Here is a 22,966-nt window from a genome sequence, read left to right on the forward strand (position 1 = left end):
ATAGCCTAATCCTAACCCAATACCTGATTAGTTTCAGGTGCAACCCTATAAGCACAAAAAGAAAAAGAGCATAGTGCAGCTAACTCGCATAAAATAAACAAATAGCCTACTGACACCAGAGATTATATCTATGACCATAGATATTTATCAATATTATATATTAGGCCTATGTCTGACGATGACGTAACCCTCCGTTTAAAGGCAGTTTGGAAGGAGCTATCATAATATTAATGAGCTTCTAAGACTAAAAGATTCAGCGACGGCAATAATAGCAGTCACATTGTATTAATAATAATTTAGACAACCAGGGCAAAGGGGCCGCCGATTGAACCACTAAAACTACCACAATATGTCTGCATATGCCTATTTTCTGTCATTTTAGTGTCCACTCCTTCCTTGTTATCTGCGTCTTTTCAGTCGTCGTCTGAATCTGCAGACACGCCAGCTACCCCCACAACAACATTTAAAGGCGTAAAATCTTCACAGCAATATAAAAATGCATTAACAAACAGATTTTGTCCGCACTTAAACCAACGCTCTCTGTTCACTGGGAGCTGGTCGAAGAAGATGACCCTCTTCTCTTCGCTTGAGAAAGCTTTGCTGCTGTGTGGGGGAGAGAGAGGGTTACATCCTGTGGCGTTTCCTGTGTTTGTAAACTAGACGGTCTTGAAAACGTCGGGCGAGTGAAGCTGAAAGGTAGTTACATATTTCAAATTTCTTCTTCGGTGCTCGGTGTATTTTGGCTGTGCATTCATTGGTCTGCTCTTTCATTTGTGAACATTCATGCTCGGAGATGGCAGCAAAAGGATTAACCTAATATTACAGCGTCAATGTTGGCCATTGCTAGCAGGCTAACAAACGTTAGCTTAATCATCGGGAGGGGGAGTCACTGCAACGACGGCCATCACGAATGTCTTTATCGCTCAATCTTGTCTTGAACCAGTTGAGCTTGTGTCTTATAGTATTATCATAGTGAAAAGATGTATTGATCCAGTATGCACGATAGATACACTCATATGCTACGGTATCAAACCGATGACCAGGCGGGCTAAAACAAATGTTGGATTAACGTTACTAACATTTCAGTGGGCGAGGGCGCCAGCGAGCAGCTAACGTTAGCTGATATTAGCCAGCTTGTTCAACATCAGCAAAACTAACGTAAGGTTAGGGTGGTAGTGCGAAGGCCAGCACAGTCGGTGCTAAAAAAAAAAAAATTTTATGTTGAAAGCAACATTATGTTATAGCTAGGCATTTCCTTTTCTGGCAACCAACACAACAACAGCCAATCTAGCTAACTATACGACGTGGCCTTGAAGTCTTTTAATTAGCGTTAGCCAATGTTAGCGCTACGCTAGCTAGCTGTCTATTTTCTTAGCAGCGTTAGCTATCTATCTAGCTAGCTAATTGCACCGTATCGTTAACTATATCCCTACCTATCGTTAACCTAGCTAGCTATCTAGCTATATGATGGAACACAAGCGTTCCCGTTAACTTGTGCCACCGTTGGAGAAAAGAACAAACGGAGCCAAAACGTAGCGTTTAACATTGAATAGCCTTCACAAGACAGAGCAGTGTTTGTTTGAGTAACGTGTTAAACTGATGGTCTCCTCTTATCATACTTGTTAAAACCCAACCAAAATGTACGCTTTAACGTTACATTAGCATGCAACGTTACGGTTATATTTTACAGCCCATTTAATATGTTAGCTTTTGCATTCCCCTTCCACAGTAAATGTGGAATTACAACCGCTTCTCATAGATATTTCACGTAGGTACTAGGCTTATACTCCCAATATGTGTTCCCATTAATTATAACTCCTCCCCTTGCATTATTTACTTTTTTGTTAACCACTCTTTGCCATATGCTGTATTCTTTCAAAGCTAACCCTTTTCTATTATTATGGCTTTATATATCATTTTGAATGCATAAGTTTAATATTTTAACGTGCCAAAAGATCTTAGATTTAAGAATATTTTATTATACTAAAAAATACATTATTCTATAGCTTGTCTAGCATGGCTGTAGAGATATTTCCTCCAGATTCTTCCCTTTTCTTACGTTTCTGTGTAGTCCCCACTTGTCATTACATTTCAACTTGTTGACCCTCATGTCATACAAACAAGTACAAACTAACCTACTATACTACTTCATGTATACCCAGAACATTCAGGTGTGCTTTGTGGTTGGATTGTCAGCATGCAGTTTACTGCTGTGCAAACAAGTGGAGATATTTGAATTAGGACTAGTGGTAGCTAGGTAACTAGTGGGATATAAAATAGTTATGTATTGTAGGGCTTGGGGGTGGAATAATTGCCTTTTAATGGTTTAGTGTTTGGTATCTGTAACAGGTCCTGAATCTGAAACTGACGCCAGATTTGTAAGAAGAAATGTGCTTTTTGGCTCCACTTATTGATTTATTGAAAGCAACGTTTGCTTGTGCTTTTATCTGCTTCCATGGTCATGTATTCAGAATGGGATATGTATAGTTTTTACAACAGTGGACCAAAGATACCCCTTACAAATATTGGTGAGCTCCACAAAACACATTAGTGATACAGCAAAATGTTATCAGTAGGGGTGTACACAGAACGATACACAGAAGTCATGTTTGGGTTTATACCCTGGTTTGGGGGCGAGTTAAGTACAGCGGAAAAAACCCAAATGCACAAGGATACATCACAGACGGTGCAAGTGTCAGACACACAAAACTCTCTTGCTGGGTACAGAGCATTTTGTCCACCGGCAACGTTGGTATACTATTTTCCGTTTAAAAAACACTGTCCCAAAAGGCAACAAGTCACGCTATAAACTTGAAAAGCATCTATGAAATTGAAAATACAAAATAAATCAAATTTTAGTAAAAAAAAACTTAATTAAAATTGTAAAAACTTGTGCAGTAGGAGGAGTGTTACAATTCCAACTTGGCTATCTGCCAATATAAATTCCAATTGCTTCAGTAATTGTTTTATCCCTTTGTGCTCTTGCGTCTAAAGGCTGCTTGAAAGCAGTGGGGATAAGGAGTGGGGCTCCTGTTGGTTTTTTTCCCTCGTCCCGGTGATTGGCACATCCGAGTGATATGTTTGATGTGTCTACATCAAATGGCCTACCCTACAACTGTGGAGCAATGTAGACACACCGTCCTCATCTATACACACCTATCTCTCTGTTGATGTTGTAGCTGACCAGGAACCCACAGGTGGGTCTTTCAGCCCCCTCATTTTCTTTGCGCTCGCCATAGTGTGACTGACTCGTACGCCAATCTGCTTGTTGTGCTAACCTTTGAACCGGTTGTTAACGGCACAGCTAAAGATTTCAGGGAGGATCTTGCGCTTGTGAACTTTGGTTCTGCGTTACGTGCGTCAATCTACGCACCGTGTATTCTGCCTGCGGCTGTGTGCATCAAACTGACTTGTACCATAACACATTGGCACGAATACATGAAACCATTACTGTGTGACAAATAATTTCATACAGCTCAGAGGTTTGTCTCACAAGGTGTGTCACACAGCAGCTAAATAGGTATGATGTTCAGTTGTATAACTTTGTTATAGGTAAATAATTGTGGAATCAGTTGCTTACCATGGTCAACTAGGGTAGCTCCAAAAGAGAAAACATAGCTACTAGGTAAATATACAGTATGATTAATCACATATTGGCCACAACCACTGTTTTCAGTATACTGACCAATTTCTACAAACAAAAACCGGGCTGCTGACAGTTATTTGTACAAATGAAGAATATTTTGTGATGTTTAAATGCCATTGTGGTAAATAAGCATCTGGAGTAAATGGAATATGTAACGATAAAGACAGCGAGTGATGCTGTTGTCATTTAATGCTTGTCTGTTTCATCCACATCCTCCTCTTCCTCAGTTTTAATGCTAGATGAGTGAGGTGGGTGTGGCTTCCCACCAGCCCGACCATCCTGACTGACGGATCTCTGGATGACCTTGTCCCCACCCCTGTCCCTGCGCTCACATACACCACAGCAATGTCACATCTGCCCAGCAGCTCAGTCCGCGACCATATGAAATGGGTTTGTTTTGAGAACACCAAAGTGGTTACAAATAACTTTCCTTGCAGTTTTGTGTCACTCAGGATGTTGTCGTTGATGACTAGCTTGGCAAATGTTTTTTGCAGACTGCTTTAAAAATGTTTGACATAGTTGGTAAACTGTTAATCGTCAATATTTTTCTTTTGCAGGCGGGGCTGCTTGGCTGCGAGGCTGTCCTCTCCAGCATGGCCCTGATGCAGGCCAGCTCCATGGCCGCTCCGCCCAAAAAAATGATGGCTCCACTTGGCCATGGACCACCGCAGAGAGAGGGACCTGATCGTGCTCCCCAGAGCCATATGATCCTCCCATCCGGAATGAGCTGTCCACCCCTGGTTAGGACCCACTTCGGAAATGTAGAGTGGAAATTGGGGTTCTTTTTTATGCTTTTAATATTGTGAAGCGTGTAAACTTACAGTCTTTATGAAATTGAAAATTTCAGTGTGAAAAGGAAAAAGATTATACCTAATGCTTTGGCTACACTGCATGCATAACGTATGCGGACCGTTAGTAGAGCGGATGTGCCGTTGAATGTATCGTAACTGGCTACACCTGCAGTGCACACACGGCTAGTACGGTAGGATTGTGTGAGTCACAGGTGAGGCGGTGAGCTTTGGGATTGTTTCTTCAGTCTTTGGAGCCGGCACAGCGCTGTGAAATGTCAATCTACTTTCAGCTGTTATCGAAGGACGCAGGTGAGGGAAAGAAGAAATAAAAACAGAAACTCTCAAAACAAAACTGCCGACGCTCATTGACAGTCATTAAGTCATTTCCTGTATATTGGTAGTTTAATTTAAAAGAAATATAGCAACTTTATGATCCATTTCTGTTTAAAAGGGCTTCACACCTCACGTAAAAAATATAAATAGAAGACTGTCCGGTGTTGCCATTTTCTTTGATTATAGTGGAAGAGTAGTGTTTGAGCATCCGCTCCGCATACGTTGTGCATGCAATGTTGCCGGCCCGTAGGGGCAAATAGTGACATCTTTAGAAGCGCCACAATCCTGTTGGCTTCATGCCTCCACAAACAACAGTTTTCTTGTTTATTAAAATTCATATTTGTTTCAGATGTACATAACCTTGCTCTAGACAGTACAATATATGAATATTCCTCCATCAGACATTATTTAAAAATGTACAAACCCACACTATTTAACACTGTCTTCTTCAGCTGGCCTCTGGAAATAAAATGCACATAATAGAGCTTCACATGTATCACTTCATTTTAGTCACGTTCAGATGTTCTGTTTATAGTTTTTAAAGGTTAGAGATCTGAAATCAGGAAATAATTTGACTTTTTCTTGCTCTGTAGCTTATCCGGAAGGAAGGTGAATTCCAAGCTCCCCGCCTGCTGGATGAGAAGGAGATGAGGGCCAACGAGGACATGCAGCAGAAAAAAAAGAACAGGAAATCAGTTACACCCTGCAAAGTGAGAGAACAAGAAGGAAGGGGAGGGAAGGTCAGTGGCTGTAGTGGCTAAATAGGGAAGGGTCTCTCCATTTTCATTTTTCCTCATTACAAAAAATGCAACGTTAGCTGTGTGCACACGTTTTTGTAAAAGCCTTTAACTTTATTCAAGTGTGCCTCAGTTGGTTCATGTGAGCACATTTTGTTTGGGTGGGGGGAGGAGTTCAGGGAAGATGTGGAGGGGGTGGAGGATCTCTAGAGAGGAAAGGAGGGGGGGGGGAGCAGAGTGGAGCAGAGCACAATAACTGCAGTTGTGTGCGTAACAGGGGGAGCAGTAACATGAAGGCATTAGGCCATTGGAAGGGTTGTCAATTCAAATGTTAATCACATGTAGTTAAGAAAGAAAACTTACTTACATACTAAAGATAATTCGGGTTTTAGAAATCATAAGCCATTAAAAAGTTTACATGAAAAAATAGGAATTTGTGCAAAGTCTTTAGAGTTAATATAAATCTTAGGCCTTACATATTTTGAAATTTCACAGGAATTTTAGGTTTTCATCAAGTTCTGACCAGTTGTGGGTGGGTATGTTTGACAGTTTAACTATACCATTGTGTTTGTGGTAAAATGCACTGTATCTGTTTGTATTATTAGTGCACTGTTCAACTGGCATTTGAAATGTGGAACCATTATTCTTACTGTCCTCATTAGGGCACAGGTGGAGATGAGAATGGTCCATCATCCAAAGTGCAGAAAAACTTTATTTGTGATCACTGTTACGGAGCATTTAGAAGTGGATACCACCTGAAGAGACACATCCTCATTCATACAGGTAGGGGTCATGCTTAGAACAACTCGGGTTTACAGTTAAGCCAAAACAGCTTTTAATGCCTGATTTAAATGAATCATTTGTTGAAAGAGGCCCTGAAAGTTTGAGTTGCAATGAATCTAGGAGTGTGCAGCAACTGTAAGGTTTTGCAATGGCCTGCTTAAAAACCTTGTTTGGTACTAGCTTTTGCCTCACAGCTAACTGGTGGTATCTGTGGGGACTTTGACTAAAATTGGTGCTCTTCGGTTTAGGGGAGAAGCCGTATGCTTGTGCCGTATGTGACATGAGGTTTATTCAGCGTTACCACCTGGAGAGACACAGCCTCATTCACACGGGTATGCGTCCTTTAACCGTACCCATATTACATAAATCGGACTACATCTGTAGTCTGTCACTTGAATCAATGGACAGATGCTCAGGGTTAATTTTGTCTGTGGACAGTAATTTCCAACAAAGCCACCCCTTTCCCACCTCCCCCCAACACCAGGGAAAATGTACATAAGGCAATGTAATAACAGTACGGTCCAATAGTCCTGAGTCCACTATTAAAAACTGTTGTTTCAAAATGTTCCTTTTCGGATGTCCGTTATACCATACATTTTGACTGGCATCAGTAGAAATGTTTGCAGGATTTGAGAATCCATATTATTTTAGAGTATCCTAGAGATGTTGGAGGCACATTCCTCCTTTTCTCCAGAATTCTAAGTGCAGTTGAGCTCTGGTGTCTGTGGAGGGAGAAAGCCTCTCTTGTGACCATCATAAACTCTTTTTGCAAATTCAAACTTTGATTTGTCTGTAAAAAAAACAACTTTCTTCCGCTTTTCAACTGTGATGCTTTGACTTTGTTTGGCTTGACCTGTTTTGTCGTCAAATTGTTTTTAACGAGTCAAATAGGAGGTTGGATTTGTGGTGTTCATACAAATGCTGCTGGGTCCTGCAGACATGTCAGCTTGATACACTGGTCTTCACATGGTGTAGTCACTTTAAAGAGTAACTACTCCACCCAGGCTAATAATCCTGCCAGTCTGCTCTGTAAACACCTTGTGCAGATCAGCATTCCACAATGCACTTTTGGGCAGTGCTAGATTACAGCTGGTTGTGGTCACAAGTATAACAGATCACGTCTGACTCCCCACGCTGTTCGACCAACAAGCACTTGTGTTGAAGCCTACTGGTGGTAGCTTTATTCTTAAAGTCTGCCACATCTTGGTTGGGATGATTTGACTTTAGAAAATCTTTCCAGTGTGCAGTCCCTTTCAGTTCAGGAGCGGACCCAGACATTAAATCCAAGATGGCATCCAGCTATAGTAATATACTGTTTATTATCATTTCTGTCTAATTTGTGTCTCATTAAATCGTCGTACACAGTACTGTCCTACTTCTTTCTGTGGACGTGTTGCTGCGGTGTTTGTATGCGCAAAAATACAGCGTAATGCATTGTTATCAACTAATATTGCGAACAATGGTTAACCTGGCTAGAACTAGTATTGCTGGTAGAGCAAGCACAACAAAAGGGTTCGTGGAGGCGTCCATCTTGGTTTGTCGTTGTTTGGTCGACTTGTACTGGAACACGGTCATTCCCAGTTCCACTGTTTTACTATCCAAGAACCACTAGTTTTAAAACAAAACATTCAAACAATGTTGAATGAAAATTAAATGAAAGTATGTCATAGTTAAAACTCAACGTTAAAGCCCTAGTAGTAGCGACTCAAAGGAGACCATATTAATTTTGTCAACATGTGGTATTCTCTGTTGAAAAACCAAAGTAATTCTCACTATGCAATAATAATTGTGCTACTGTTTGGATATTCAGATTTTTGTGACTTTTCTATGTGCATGTCTTGCATCACTACTAAATAAGATATTATTGAAACAACTGAGAAAATCAGTCAAATCAATTATATTGCACAATGATTACAACAAACTGTAAACAAGACTTTTTGATAGTGGACTTGAAAGTGGACTCAAACTTGTGGACCCCAGTGTGAAAGCCTCAAAGCACAGGCCGCAAAAAACATGCAAGATTTATTTAGTTTTAGAAATTTCTGTATGTAATTATTACTTTGTTAGTGAAAGTAACTGCATGGACATCAAAGGACTATGTTCTTAATTGTTTATATAAACTGAAAATTGAGGACTTTAGTTTAAAACATTTGCATAGTGTGAATATTTGCGTTGCACCTTTTCACACAATTCTTTGTTTTTCATTGTTTAAGAAGTATGCACTGTGGGTAAGTCAACTTCCAACCTAATCGTTTTTCAAAGTCGGTGACTACTGCCACAGTATTCACCAAAAGAAATGCATCAATGGTAAACTAATATTGACCCAGTAGCTTGAGTAAGCAGTTGCTGTTTGTGGCAATACTGCATCTGTTCTTTCTGTTTTCCACGTAATACATTTTCTGATTTTCTTTTGCACATTTTCGCTTATTTAATAGACTGAATAGCTAATAATGTTATGCTCTGTGTGTGTGTGTGTGTGTGTGTGTGTAGGGGTGAAGCCGTACGCTTGTTCCATGTGTGACATGAGGTTTTTCCAGCGTTACCACCTGGAGAGACACAGACTCACTCATACGGGTATGCGTCCATTTACCGTACCCAGTTCAAGTTAAGAAACTTTATTTAATCGGGTAGTCTCATTGAGATAAATATTTCTCAGTCAGAGAAGCATGAGAACAAAAACATACACAGTCTGAACAACCCTACAACCTCACAAACAACATATGCAAACATGCAGGCCCAAAACAACCTTTTAGGAGTTGATCAGAAAAAAATCTTGTAAAAATCCAACGGTGACCTTTTTATATATTGGACTGACTGTTGACCTTTTTAAATGCAACAGAATGTTTAAACAGTCCTGTAGTATTACATTTGGCATATTATAAAAGGTTATTCCTTACCCAATATTAAGCAATCCTGATCTGTTCAGAGTTAAAAAATATCTATAGTACACTGAACTATAAGCGAAATAGTAACGGCAACCCATAGAAATAATAATACATATACAGTATAATGCATCAGTATAATCCAATCTAATATAAAAAGCCCTGCAATAAATCCTACTGTTAAGAATGGTATACATATTTTGTTGAATTGGGTGGACAAAATATTTACAAAAACTCTTTTTGCAGTCCATCAGCAGTTGCATTACTGCAGGGTTGAATCAACACCTCCCTCACACAGAATGGCTTGCTGTTGATAATGTCCAAAATTGGCCATTTAATTGGCATTTATTGTAATGCGCTTTATGAATAGAACACCTGACATGAACTAAAATAGCTCCTGTGGACCCCTCAAAGTGTATTATCCCTCTTGTACCATTGCTGCTCAACAAAATTAAAATAATTACATTTTTCTTATTTTTTATTATCTGAGGACTGGTGCTTATTGTGCTAGCAGAGCTGAAGAGATGCATCTATAGGTTTATACACTGTGTACATAGTAGTATACATTAGTTAGTCAACTATTAACTGAGATGTTTGAAGGAACTGACATGGTGTCATAGCCACAGTATAAGCTATGGGGCTGATTTGTCACAACGCATTTAGGACAAAAGTGTAATTTTGCAGACGCACACAATTTTTCAGGAGACTATCTTACTCAGTCGTTTGGGAAATCTGGTTGTTCATGGCTTTACTAGAAAGTTACAATTTGGAAATAAATTATTGATTATTTTTAGTTAATATTTCGCAGTGTGTTAACGGTTTGAGTTAATGCCCTCCTTAAAGTAGCTGGTTAACTTAGGCCATGGTATATTATGGGAATAGTCCTTTGATGTCCACACTTAATTTACATGCAGATTAATGGCTGCACAACTCGTGTTTTAGCTGTAATTGCCTGTCTTTTTAAATTATTATTTGTATTGTGTAGTAGCACAGTGGCTTATACAGGTGCTTCTGCTGTAAATTTTGTGGCGGAGGTCAGATTGGAAGCTTTTGAAAGTTGAGGCAGCTCATGAGTAGGGTTGGGCATCGTTTGGATTTTAATGATTCTGATTCCAATTCCAATTCTTCCGTTTGATTCCGGTTCTTCGCGATTCCGATTCTTTGAGGGGTGGAGTTGAAACGGGTCACATGCCTATTTTCACAAATAAGAGGAACGTTTTATTTTGAGTCAATGGTGGTTTGCAGTTTTACAGCTTTTTCAACGTAAAATAAAGCCACATTAGAGCGCCGCTTACTGTGCTCCAAGGCTGCAACACAACAAGCGCCTGGCTGCTTTGGAAACCAAAACTTGGGCATATTAAATTGGGAAGTGATGATCGGATTTGAAACCAAATCCTCCAAACTATTCCAATAAAGAAACGATTCCGATGGAATCGTAATTTTTGAAACGATTCCAAGTAGGAATCGGTTCTCGATGCCCAACCCTACTCATGAGTGCTAGAAAAGAAGCACGCTTGTAACACTTCGAAGCAACAAACACTGTCACCCCACCATAAATTGAATTAATGTGCCTATATAGATGCTAAACCAATTTCAACTTGCAATAAGTTGCAAAAAACATGCTTACCACAATGCTAAAACATGTCGACGCGTAATAGTGAATGGTGAAGTGTGCTGACGGTTCTGCTTCAGCTGGCCAGTGTGAGCACCGTCTTAGACGTTTCTTAGCTATCTTGCTGCTGACTCGTGTGTCTCGTTTTAAATTTGCTTGGATTATATACTGTTGCAGCTTTTGTTTTATATTGTACTCCAGATTATGTATAGATTCTTCCCATAACAGATTACACTTTTACTAATTAGAAGTAAAACAAATCATCCATTGGCATGAAACTTGATTGGAATTTGTAATGTCTGCCAGGTCCTAGAGATTTAATGCCTGTGAATGATGCTTCCCCTTAAGGAAAGTCTTAGCTAATATGTTGATACTTTGTGTATGTAGGGGTGAAGCCGTACGCTTGCTCCATGTGTGACATGAGATTCTTCCAACGTTACCATCTGGCAAGACACAGCCTCACTCATACTGGTATGCATCTGCTTACCGTAGCTAATTAGGTATTGGTGTTTTAGAAGTGCCTTAACTTTTCAATTTATAGCAGTGTTAACAGAGTTTTTCAAATAACCAGTTTTCAAATATTCAATAACATGAAGATGTATCCAGACATGTATGGTAAAATATAAAACCTACCATTTTTAGCTCTTGATGTAAATACATGCATACAGTTGGGCACCTAAATGTACACAACTTCAGCTTTTCCCCTGCTGAATGCTCTACTTTGTTCTGTGCAATAATGTCTTCATTACTCCTAATTTTTTAAAGTGTGTTTGTTTGATTGAAATGACCCACACATGGTCACAATACACATAACCATGTACTGCAAAACAAGCATTTGTTTCTCAGGCTGATGGTATAATGTGTAGAAGCAATAGAAGAGTCATTCTAAGGGAAGAGTTGATGGTAATGTGTTGAAACTTATTTTTTTTCTGTTTCTAGCTTATAATTACATACTTTTTATCTGTATAGGGGTGAAGCCATACGCTTGCTCCATGTGTGACATGAGATTTTTCCAACGCTACCACTTGGCAAGGCACAGCCTCACTCACACGGGTATGGGTTCGCCCTTCTTTGCTACATTACAGCCCAAATACCCAGTTTACTGAAGCTTGTCTGTCCTTTGTTTATAGAATGACTTTAGTCTGGTTTTTAGTTTAGTTTTTATAATAACAAGCATCCAGCCATTTTAACTATTGGGGCATGCTGGAGGAGTGCATTTCAGTTTTTGCCTTACCCCTTTAGGGCTCTTTTTTTTGGACCGCCTTTCCCAAGTTAACTCTATTGGTACTTAACTGCAGTGCCTGTAAATTACACCTTGACTTGCGTCAAGTCTTTTTTTGAATTTGCAATGCATGTCAGCATTGAAAAACTGCACTGAGTTAAGCAATAACACATTTTCTTTGAGGTCCCTATGACTCGCATGTTGACAGATTAGAAAATGTAAGCCGAATGCATTTAGTGATGCATCATACTGGTGCTACTGCTTTTGACATGTCTGGATAGCTAATTTAAGTGAGTGTGTCCTTTTCAGTTTCTTGTGTTGTTTTTACAAAATATTTGCTTTGTGTGTGCAGGGGTGAAGCCATATGCTTGCTCCATGTGTGATATGAGATTTTTCCAGAGATACCACCTGGCAAGACACACTCTCACCCATACGGGTATTGGTTTAATTTATCCCTCTCACTTGACAGTATCAGGGTTTGTAGATATTTGCCCTTGTGTGTAGGCATCACCTACCTGTGAAAGCAAATTATAATTCTTGATTATGAAAGTTTAAGCACTAGTAGATCTTTTCTTTTCTGGTGTACTCATTGTATTTGCTAATTGCTTTTCGAATTGTCATAACACATTTTATGTCTGGTATGTATAGAGACTAGTTGGCCAAGAAAATAAATGAGACCTTGTAATGACATAACATTGAGTAGTGTATGTAAGATGACATATTTTGTTTACATGGTTCATGAGAACACTTTTCTAAAGTTTGGTACTGTATGCGTTTAGGGGTGAAGCCATACGCTTGCTCCATGTGTGACATGAGGTTCTTCCAGCGTTACCATTTGGCAAGACACAGCCTCACTCATACTGGTATGCTTGAATTATTTGTTCCCCTTTCACTTTGAAACCTTTCATATAAACAACCCACACTTTTTTTTTTTTTTATTGATAAGTCCCTCTATATACAATACCATAATTATGCCATTGTTGATAAATTAATTTCCCCTTCTAAAAAATGTTTAATAGAATTTGTAGGCTTTGTTGGAAAACTGTCCACTGAAAAAGTGACTCTGTCAGTTACCTTGTATTCTGATTAACACTGTAATGGTACTATTGCATGTGTATTGAGTACAATGTTGCATATCCAATGAAAGGCACATTACACTAAAAAGTATTTTAAATGCAGCATCAACCTAAAATGTCAAGAGAAAGAGGCTACGTTTTCTAATTTTTTTATTAGGCAAATACAAGAATGTTTGCCCTGATGGAATAGTGAAATGGTGCATCTTAAACATGGGCTAACTTAAAAAAGCTCCAACGTGAAATGTAAAATGGCTTTTTCACCACCATCAACAGTTTGTTTGCAGGATGACTGAAAATTACTCAAGCTGGTCCAAACTGCAACATGTAAGGCCTGTTTCTCCTTAATTGGTGATGCACCTTAGCTCTTGATGTCTGCAGGTTCTTAAACTCTTTTTCGTGTAATGTCTCTGATGGAGTTTTTTCTGTAATTAAGCATGCAATAGAAGCTGAAAGCATTTTATTATGTCCTTTTTTAAATATTGGTATTCATGAACTTCATCAGTGCGTTGTAATGCATCTAACATTCCTGTGCTCTGTTTAGGGGTGAAGCCGTATGCTTGTACCATGTGTGACATGAGGTTTATACAACGTTACCAACTGGAGAGACACAGTCTTACTCATACGGGTATGTTCTCATTTTTTTAAATCTTGACCGTCTCTTTTTCTGACTTTAGTCATGCATGCACCCCACATTAATGTTTACATGGCTGCTTCAAACTCGAGTTTGTATTGCTTTCTGTCACTGCATTGACAAGTGCTAATGTTTCATACAGCATCTACAAGGAGCTTTATAAGCACCTGCATTACAAAACCTCTTCCCATACTTTGTATATGAAATGACATGATGACCCTGAAGCAAAAATGCCAACACTGTTTGGTTTGTAGTTTTATTCAGCTATTTTGCTTAAAACTGAATTGTGTTTAAATCCTAGATGTGTGCAAGCCAAAATAAAATTACATTACTGAGAGGATTCCTTTTCAGACATTTTTATTCTACTTTGACTCGATGCAGCATGGACTTCACAATCGGTCCAAAAGCTGGATCTGTCTTGTGAAAATATAGACACATTCCGTAACAGGTTAAAATATTGATTGACTTTTTAACAATCAGATTCTCATAAGTGCATGTAACGCCTAATGGCTAAGAAAGGGCATTTGAAAATATTTCATAGGCACTTTAATTCCGAGACTTCTAGTGTCTGTGGCTTGCAGACTTAAAGACATCACTGCACATTAAGATCTCTTTATTCAATTTTAATATATTTATATTAAAAAAAATAATAATTCCCTCGTCTAAAAAGGTGATATTCACATTATTAATACACATTAAAGCTGTGCGAGGAAAGTTCAAACTGTGCCAAAAAAGTGTATCATCTAAAATGCAAAAAAAATTGCAAGACCTGTAAAAACTGGGTCAAGGAAGGCGCCTACCGTGAAGCAGCTGCAGGCGCCTACAGGAAAACATACAGCTGATCAATTCTGCATTTGTGCAGCAACCAGATTGGTGGCTGTAGCTCCTAGTATAAACGGCTCAATTCATTTCGGAACAGTTGATCGCAATTGCTACCACATTCTGAATGGGTGTGTGGTAATGTGGCCTAGTGAGGGGGCTAGACCTGTAGGGGGGAAAACACTGTGGGGTCTCAGTTGATGTAACTGGGACTTTATATTTAGGCTAAAATTCTTATTAATTTTTTTTTTCTTGTAAAAAATCAAAATGTGCAAATTTAGAGCGAACTGCTCACCCAGGTTAATCATTATGTCATTTCACATTCAAAGTGACGGGGAGGAAATACCATATAATCCTCTGTTATGAATATTTAAGTTTCGTTGTCTGTCAGTCTGCTTTTACAGTACAGTTTTTAAATTTGAAGATAGAGCAGAGTTAATGGTTTATTTTTGCTTAAATCACAAGCTAAGTTTTGTATGATGGTTTTCAGAGCAGTTTTCTGTTAATGTAAAACAGTTTTTTCTTTTGGTTAAAGTAAGACCTGCTTTGCAAACAAATGTCCAATCTTAATGTGTTATGCATAGTTGTTTACCAACTGCCTAAAATTGTCTAACCTCTGTGATCAGCGTGACAAAAATTCAAGTATTTACGTTACCAATCCAATTCCAGAAATCTGTATACGGTCTGTTGAAATTATATAAACTCAAGCACCTATTGGCATCGTGTGGGAAAAACCTGCTATTGTGTTAGTTTGAATGTGCCCACTAGGGACTTTGGTTTCGCCTCAATACATTTAATCGTCATTTTGTAGGTTTTTAGGTTTCAAAATAAGTTTCTTATTTAGCTTTCTACACAGGATACTTCAATTTCCCCCAATTTTTTAAATTAAAATTTTCACATTAGACCTTTAGCAGTTACAGTTGTTACAACTTAAACGGATGTAAAAATGTCATTTCCAATTGGAATAGCCGATATTTGAAGCATACTGGAATTTCCAGTGTAAACAAAGCGCTGATAAGTGCAACCAAACTTTACCAAGCAATTAGTAAAGTTTAACGTCGATTATTTTTGGCAGTTGAGTGTTTTATGCTAAAGTTGGTACTTTGTGTGTATAGGGGTGAAGCCGTACGCTTGCACCATGTGTGACAAGAGGTTTTTTCAGCGCTACCACCTGGCAAGACACAGCCTCACTCATATGGGTATGCGTCAGCCAATCTTAATCCAGTCACAAGATTAGGATGCTTCAAACCTGTATGCTTGATCTAGTCTCATATATCTGTATTTATACACAAATTATTCAAGTGTAATTGCAGATGACATCATCTCATGTGTTGTGTTAGTGGATTTTAGATCCTCTCTGGGTATTTTGTAATTTTAAACAAGCATCTTATTAAAGCCTAATGTTCCTTTTTTTTGTGAGTAATTTCAGAGAAATGACATTGGTTATTAACCACCGATATCAATTTAGTCCAGAAGTTTATAAAATAGGGTTACAGATTTATATTATTTATCCTGGTGGCAGAGACACAAAAATAATTCTCTTGATGCTCTGCGTTTAGGTGTGAAACCTTATGCTTGCACCATGTGTGACATGAAGTTTTTTCAGCGTTACCACCTGGCGAGACACAGCCTCACTCATACGGGTATGGGTCCGTGCACCGTGCCTATGACATTTACTGTTAGAAATCAGTGTGGACATTCAATTTTGTTACCTCACTTCAGACATACGCCTGTTACATTTAAGGGAAATGTCAATATTGAGTATGAAGTTTTAACGAGGTTTCCTAGTCTGTTGATGTTGGACATTATCAGTTAAGCAGGAAAACTGCAAATCATTAGTTAGGTTATTTTTGAATGTGTGTTAGTAACTACAAAACTATGAAATGGATAAAAGCATTTTGAAGAAAATATTTGTGTTTTTGCATGAATTGGCAATTGTGTGGTTAATAACCAATAGTGTATATATTAATTCCTGGATTTAAAAAATGAAAAGTGAGGCAAAGTAATATAATATTGCTACTTTGCATTTAGGTGTGAAACCTTATGCTTGCACCATGTGTGACAAGAGGTTTTTTCAGCGCTACCACCTGGCGAGACACAGCCTCACTCATATGGGTATGCGTCCGCCCACCTTACCCATGTCACTGAGATTAGGCTGTAATTATGTTAGATACAGAGTCAGCCATCTAAGGTAGTTATCAGTACTCTTTTAAACAATTTCTTTATCAAGCCTACCTTACATTATGTGTTATACAACATTTAAAGCAACTCTTAATGTGTAAAGAAATATAGGACTGCAACATCATCAGCTCATGTGATGTGTTAAGTTGTGGATTTGAGAATTGGTTCATACAGTTTGATATATTCTTTATTGGATTTGGAGCAAAAGCCAGATTTAATATCTTAAAAAGGACATTTCAAAACGATTGAAAAAACAGTGGTTAACAAGCCATCAATTCTGAATAGATATTTCAAGTATATTGCTTATTGATGGCTTGTGAACACAAAAAAATACAAAGTCTGAAAATAATACCATAATGCTCTGCGTTTAGGTGTGAAACCTTTTGCTTGCACCATGTGTGACATGAGGTTTGTTCAGCGTTACCACCTGGCGAGACACAGCCTCACTCATACGGGTATGCGTCAGTGCACCTGCCCCTCTCACATTTTGTAGGCCATTATTACATAATCTTTATTGTGCTAATAGCAGCGTTAACAGTTTCAACACAGATGTCTCATTTTAGTAGCTGTGTGTAAAACTTAGAATGACAATAATTGATGCCCTCTAGAACATTTAGTACTATTTTTAAGGAAAATGACCTAGAAAGGCTGTAAAAGCCAGCAATACTGACACATTTGGCCCCATCCTGTGCTTTTAAAACTGTTTGCCTTTTTGCTTACCACAGTTTTTTTCAGAAAATGATCTTACTTCATCAGCTCTTCAGTAATAGACAATCACTAGTGGTGAAATGCTCAATTGCTTAAAATGTATGCTGGTGTTATGTTTTCACATTGAAATGTGCTTTTAAAGACACAGATAAAACAAAATACTCTGTTAATCGTTAGCATGATTTACATCCTACTTTAATAAAAAAAACTGTTAACATGAGGCACACAAAGGTAAAAGCATTTCTTGCAGTGCTCACGGACTGTAATTGTAATTCTTCAGAATACAATTGGCAGAATAAAAATCATTTTAATTGCTGATCTAGCTAAAATGGTTAGTTGTATTGTTGCCCTATTGTTTGTTGGAAACTATAAGTGTTACTTGAAGGAAACAGACATATTTTTGTTGTTGCATGAATTGGCAAATGTGTGGTTAATAACCAATAGCTTAGGTATTTATTCGTAAATAATGGAATTTGAGGTAATGTAATATTGCTACTTTGCATTTAGGTGTGAAACCTTATGCTTGCACCATGTGTGACAAGAGGTTTTTTCAGCGCTACCACCTGGCGAGACACAGCCTCACTCATATGGGTATGCGTCCGCCCACCTTACCCATGTCACTGAGATCAGACTGTAACTACATTACGTTAGAGGGTCAGCTGTCTCAGGCAATTACCATTATTATTCTGTAAAAGTAACTAGTTGTACATTTGTCTTGATCAAGTCTATCTTGCATTATGTGTGTAAATGCAACATTTAAAGCAAGTCTCCACATGTCAATAAATAGAGGACTGTGACATCATCAGCTCATGTGATGTGTTTAGTTGTGGATTTGAAATTTGATTGACAGTTTGATGTATTTGTTATTGGATTTGGAGAAAAAACTAAAACTCAACATGCATTCTTTTAAGGAAAATTTCACATAGCAAGTGAAAAGTGGTTAACAACCCATCAATTGTAAATGGATGTTTAAAATACAGCACTGATTGATAGATTGTGTGAAAATAATATATTGATGCTCTGCATTTAGGTGTGAAACCTTTTGCTTGCACCATGTGTGACATGAGGTTTGTTCAGCGCTACCACCTGGCGAGACACAGCCTCACTCATACGGGTATGGGTCCGTGCACCTGCCCCTCTCACATTATATAGATCTCCAGTTACTCTTTATAGTGCTAATATGAGGGTTACCTTTGTGTGGTTACACAAATAGTCAGAACATATGTTTGGTATGTAGGTGCTCAGGTTAGTTGATGTTAGTAGGACATTTCAATTACTAGTATTTAGTCTTTATCTTACATTACCTATACTTAAAAATTGCACATTGCCCTCCAGAATTGCTGGCGGATAGGGTAAATCTCTTGTGTTAAAAACTCGGTTGAGCTAGATTCATTATCTTTGTAAGAAAAACCGCATGTTAATGCATTAGGCGCAGGCATAAATGCTATCTGTACACCATGACAACATTCTTGAGAAAGAAATCCACCTAGCAAGTTAAAAAGGTCACTTTACTCGCCGTCTTTCTGCTAGCTTAAGCAAACCAGGCAAAAGCTACAAATAGTAGTAAAAGCTAGTAAGTCTACTGACCAGCCCGCCTAACTAATTTGCATATTGAGATCTGATCACAATTCGGGGACAATTGAGACAAGATCACATGTTAATGCCAGGTGTAAATGGGCCCACGTGTTTGATTTTTACACAGTGTGTTAGGTTAAGATTCAGTTCATTCCTAAAAGCTTGTTTTGTTTCCTCCTTTTTAATTAATTTGTACTACGTATACCAGTAATACTGGAGGGCAATTCAAGAACTATAATGTGGATGCAAAGGATTGAGTATGTTGTCTTTTATCTAGGGTTACATTTTTAAATGATTCAGACTACAATTCCAGTTGTGAATTCTGGATCGTATTAAGTTCTAGTTGCAATTCTTAGCATAATTTTTAGCAAGAAATTAAGTAAGGAAACAGAAAATATGTTGAAAGGAAAAAACACCATCCCAACACATTTGGGCTGATATTGTCAATGATTCTTTTTGTTTGAAAGTTTAGGGAAAAAAATCCCGTCTTTTGTCATGGATACAGAAATGCAATAGCTCAAAGCTCAGAACTCAATAAGCATAACTGAAAAGCACAACACTAAACAAATCCACAGTTCTTTTAAATCCGAATGGGTTCTTGGAACCTAACTTTACTAAAACATACTGTACTGCTGTGTCACCTAGAAATCGATCTGAAAGAGTTAGCCAATTGTTTTTCGGCAGATTAACACAGAACTCCAAAATACTACTCATTTTGTATTTATGTTAGCATTTGATTGCGTCATAATAAAAGTCTTGAGAAAAAATGAATCTTTGTTTACCCTTAAAAGTAGATGATGGCTTTAGGAAACGTGACATCCAGTATTAAGAGGTTCAAATTCAAACTCAAAATGCAAAATAATTACTGCTTATTATTTGTTAATATTTTTGTGGTGTAAATAAAGGCTTAATAGCTTTAAGGCGAGAGGATGCTGAAATAGTCGTTGCAGTGTCAAGGGACGATGCTACTGATGTTTATTCAGACAAAGCATACATTGAATAAATGTGACAAGATTTTGGTGTTTTTGCTTTGAAACCAGACATGTCTAACTCCACGTTATGTTAAAATCTGACTTAACTCTATTCACAGTTTAACAAATGGTCTTAGTTGCATGTCATACATACATACATACATACAACATATATTTTCTAAAAAAAAATAATGAAATGCACATTACATACAAAGAAATGAGCTATTATCTCTGTTAATATTTTAGTGGTAGTGCCAGCTTGAGCTTGAAAGTTGTATTTCTTGCACTTGTGGGTGGTAGGGCTAATGTATTGCTCTGTGTGTGTAGGGGTGAAGCCGTATGCTTGTTCCATGTGTGACATGAGGTTTATTCAGCGTAACCACCTGGAGAGACACAGCCTCACTCATACGGGTATGCGTTCCTTTACCGTACCCTTATTACTGAGAAAGGCTCTGGCGCTTCCAACAGAACGGGGTCACAACAAACTCGAGTTTGGATTGTCAAGTCATTTGATGGGATGTTGAACCAGCCTCAAAATACTTGCCCCAGTTTTTGGGGCCACTATGTTGCGTAGATCTGGGCCATGAAAACACAAAATTCCACTCTGATCTACACATAATGAGTTGATGACAAGGCCTTTTTAGAATATCCAATTTTCAGGTGCTGAAACCACACTGTTGAAATTTACTGATAGGGCAATTTTCCCCCCTAACTTTTTGTAAGTGTTGGAAATAGAGTTTGCAAATACAGATTAGTACGTGAAAACAGTTTGTTTGTACGAGACGCTAAAATCGATTCATTGACTGTGTATTTGTGTGCTCTTTCAGGAGAGAAGCCATTTGCTTGTGACATGTGTGATATGAGGTTTATCCAGCGCTACCACCTTGAGAGACACAAGCGTGTCCATAGTGGGGAGAAGCCTTACCAGTGTGAACGGTGCCAGCAGGTATGCACAAATGTTAACAAAGCAAAGTTATCCAAATGTTATACTTATGGTATTCCTGTTTTGTTTTAATTCATTCTTTGTGTCACATTTGGAAGTGTTAAATGTGCAATATGAGGACCCACACACACTTGCTTGAATCACTAATTACTTAAAATTACTAACTAATGTCCAATTTGTGTGCTTTTAAAGAACTTTTCACGGACAGACCGGCTATTGCGGCATCGACGGTTGTGTCAGGGTCGCGGCGTAGCCAAAGTAGAGAACCAGCCATGCTGCGAACCACGCCCATACCCCCAAGAACCCCCACCCGCGCCCCAAACCTGGAGTCCCCTGCACCCCCCTCCAGGCCGACTGGCGGTTTGACATTCCACCTTCCGTACATCCACAACACCGCCGAGACGGGACGAGCCACAGGGTTTCTTCTTCTCAGCTCTGTGCTGAGTGACGCCACGCTCTAGCACAGACTGATCTTGCAGCTCTAGTCTTGGGATTACTAACGACAGAGGGACATTTGTGTTTTTTGTTTTGTTGACTTTTTACTGTTTCTTTTACCTTCCTGTTTTTTTAAAGACGAGACTTTTCTGTGATGACCAGTGGTCCTGTTTTGTACTTAATCTATTTGATTTTTGAAACAAAAAAAAAAAAAAAAAAGGTTTTTATTGTTCAAATATATCTGCATTTGGTGGTACTCGGGAAGGGCTATGGGTATTGTTTATCCTGATGTGTTAGCAACAAAATGGGATGAAGTGGTGAGAAAAAAGTATTTGCGCTTCTTTCTAATTGTTCCTCATGTGGCCCATTTTGACTCAAAAAGATTCTCACTTAGGTCAGAATTGATAAAACTGAACTTTCCTTCCAGGTGAAGTAAGGAAACCACTCTGTGACAGCTCATGGAGGCCAGATCCTGCTTGCCATTGTCACTAACTTAGTGCTAAGCATTACGACATTTCAATTAAAGCAGTATCTGATCTAAATATAATTCAAACTATAGGATTTCCCTGACTTTATCAACTTAGGAGGTACAATTTTATTGATTACTTTGTATACATAATTGAAAATGTTTATTGTTTCACTATGGGACTTAAGTGGTGGTGGTTTTTTTGTGCACAAAATGGGCCAAAAATAAACTCATTAGAAATGGGTTCAAATACGGTATTCTTTCGTCGTTTCAGTGAAATCATAAGGAAACGTGAGTAACTTGTGTTTATTTAAAAAGTAATATCAGACAGCGCTTCATAACTGTAAACCAGGACTTCCAAGAAGTGGATGATGAGAGCGTCAGCCTGCAGTTGACTGGCTCTGTGTACGACATAAAGGCTGGGGTCACAGGAGTATCACCTGTGGATCTCATGTTCTGTGACGTGCTGATGACTCAGGAAATGGCACAGGATGGCAACCTTGGCAAGTCGTCCTCCCACACTTACCGAGAGTTATTGCAAGTTCAGCTGTGTATGTATACAGTATATATACGCAGAGATCCCCAGTACGTAACAGAAAAGCGTCTCTCCTTGCTCTGTCCATAGATTCTGGTCTAAAATGGCACAGGTTGGCCACTTGTCCCATTATGTTGTTTGTACAGATACTCTCATTGTGAGATTATCAGGGGTATACAAAATCTTGTGGCCTTAGTGTGTATCTTTTTTTGTTTAGTTTTTTTTCATTTGCCTTTTTTCTCAACAGTTTATTATTGTGGATCAGACGTATTTAAGACGAGACGGCCTTTCATCATGTTTTTTTGTTTTCTCTTTTTTCCTAAAGCTGTCATGGTTACAGAATGTTGATGGCTTCATTGGCGCTAAAACAGACTAATGTGTTCTCCTGTCGAGAGAGGTTGTCTTTTCATGATGATAATGAATATTTTGGGTCATTGTTACTGATTACAGTGTAACACAGTATGTGAAGCCCCCGGCAGTTTGACAGTCCTTGTGAGAAGTCTAGTGCTAAATTGTTTCCCACTGCAGTGCTATGGCTGGTCGCACGCCATAGCAGAATCAACACTTGCTTGACTCTACTACACACTAACAATTGCCTTTTTTATCCAAATATTATGTGG

General features: G+C 38.5%; 1 protein-coding gene across 30 annotated transcripts; it reads left to right on the top strand.

Annotated features, from left to right (window-relative positions):
• Window positions 1-385: 385 nt before the first annotated feature.
• On the top strand, window positions 386-22,128 carry znf740a (zinc finger protein 740a). 30 transcript variants are annotated; one of them, XM_078248292.1, is made up of 22 exons: window positions 387-696; window positions 2,995-3,197; window positions 3,874-4,036; window positions 4,204-4,407; window positions 5,364-5,510; window positions 6,170-6,290; window positions 6,539-6,622; window positions 8,781-8,894; window positions 11,172-11,255; window positions 11,754-11,837; window positions 12,359-12,442; window positions 12,786-12,869; window positions 13,624-13,707; window positions 15,648-15,731; window positions 16,092-16,175; window positions 16,564-16,647; window positions 17,085-17,168; window positions 17,929-18,012; window positions 18,452-18,535; window positions 20,295-20,378; window positions 20,795-20,913; window positions 21,103-22,128. In XM_078248292.1, the coding sequence occupies exons 3-22, from the start codon at window positions 3,992-3,994 to the stop codon at window positions 21,274-21,276; spliced, it is 2,016 nt and encodes a 671-aa protein (XP_078104418.1). In that variant the 5' UTR covers window positions 387-696; window positions 2,995-3,197; window positions 3,874-3,991; the 3' UTR covers window positions 21,277-22,128. The 30 variants fall into 30 exon arrangements, with proteins under 30 accessions (XP_078104419.1, XP_078104427.1, XP_078104428.1 ...); XM_078248293.1 differs by lacking the exon at window positions 2,995-3,197 and having other exon boundaries at window positions 386-696; window positions 4,204-4,386; XM_078248291.1 differs by lacking the exon at window positions 2,995-3,197.
• The last annotated feature ends 838 nt before the right edge of the window (window positions 22,129-22,966 follow it).

Source organism: Sander vitreus, chromosome 4 (genome assembly GCF_031162955.1).
Source record: "Sander vitreus isolate 19-12246 chromosome 4, sanVit1, whole genome shotgun sequence".
NCBI classification, from domain to species: domain Eukaryota; kingdom Metazoa; phylum Chordata; class Actinopteri; order Perciformes; family Percidae; genus Sander; species Sander vitreus.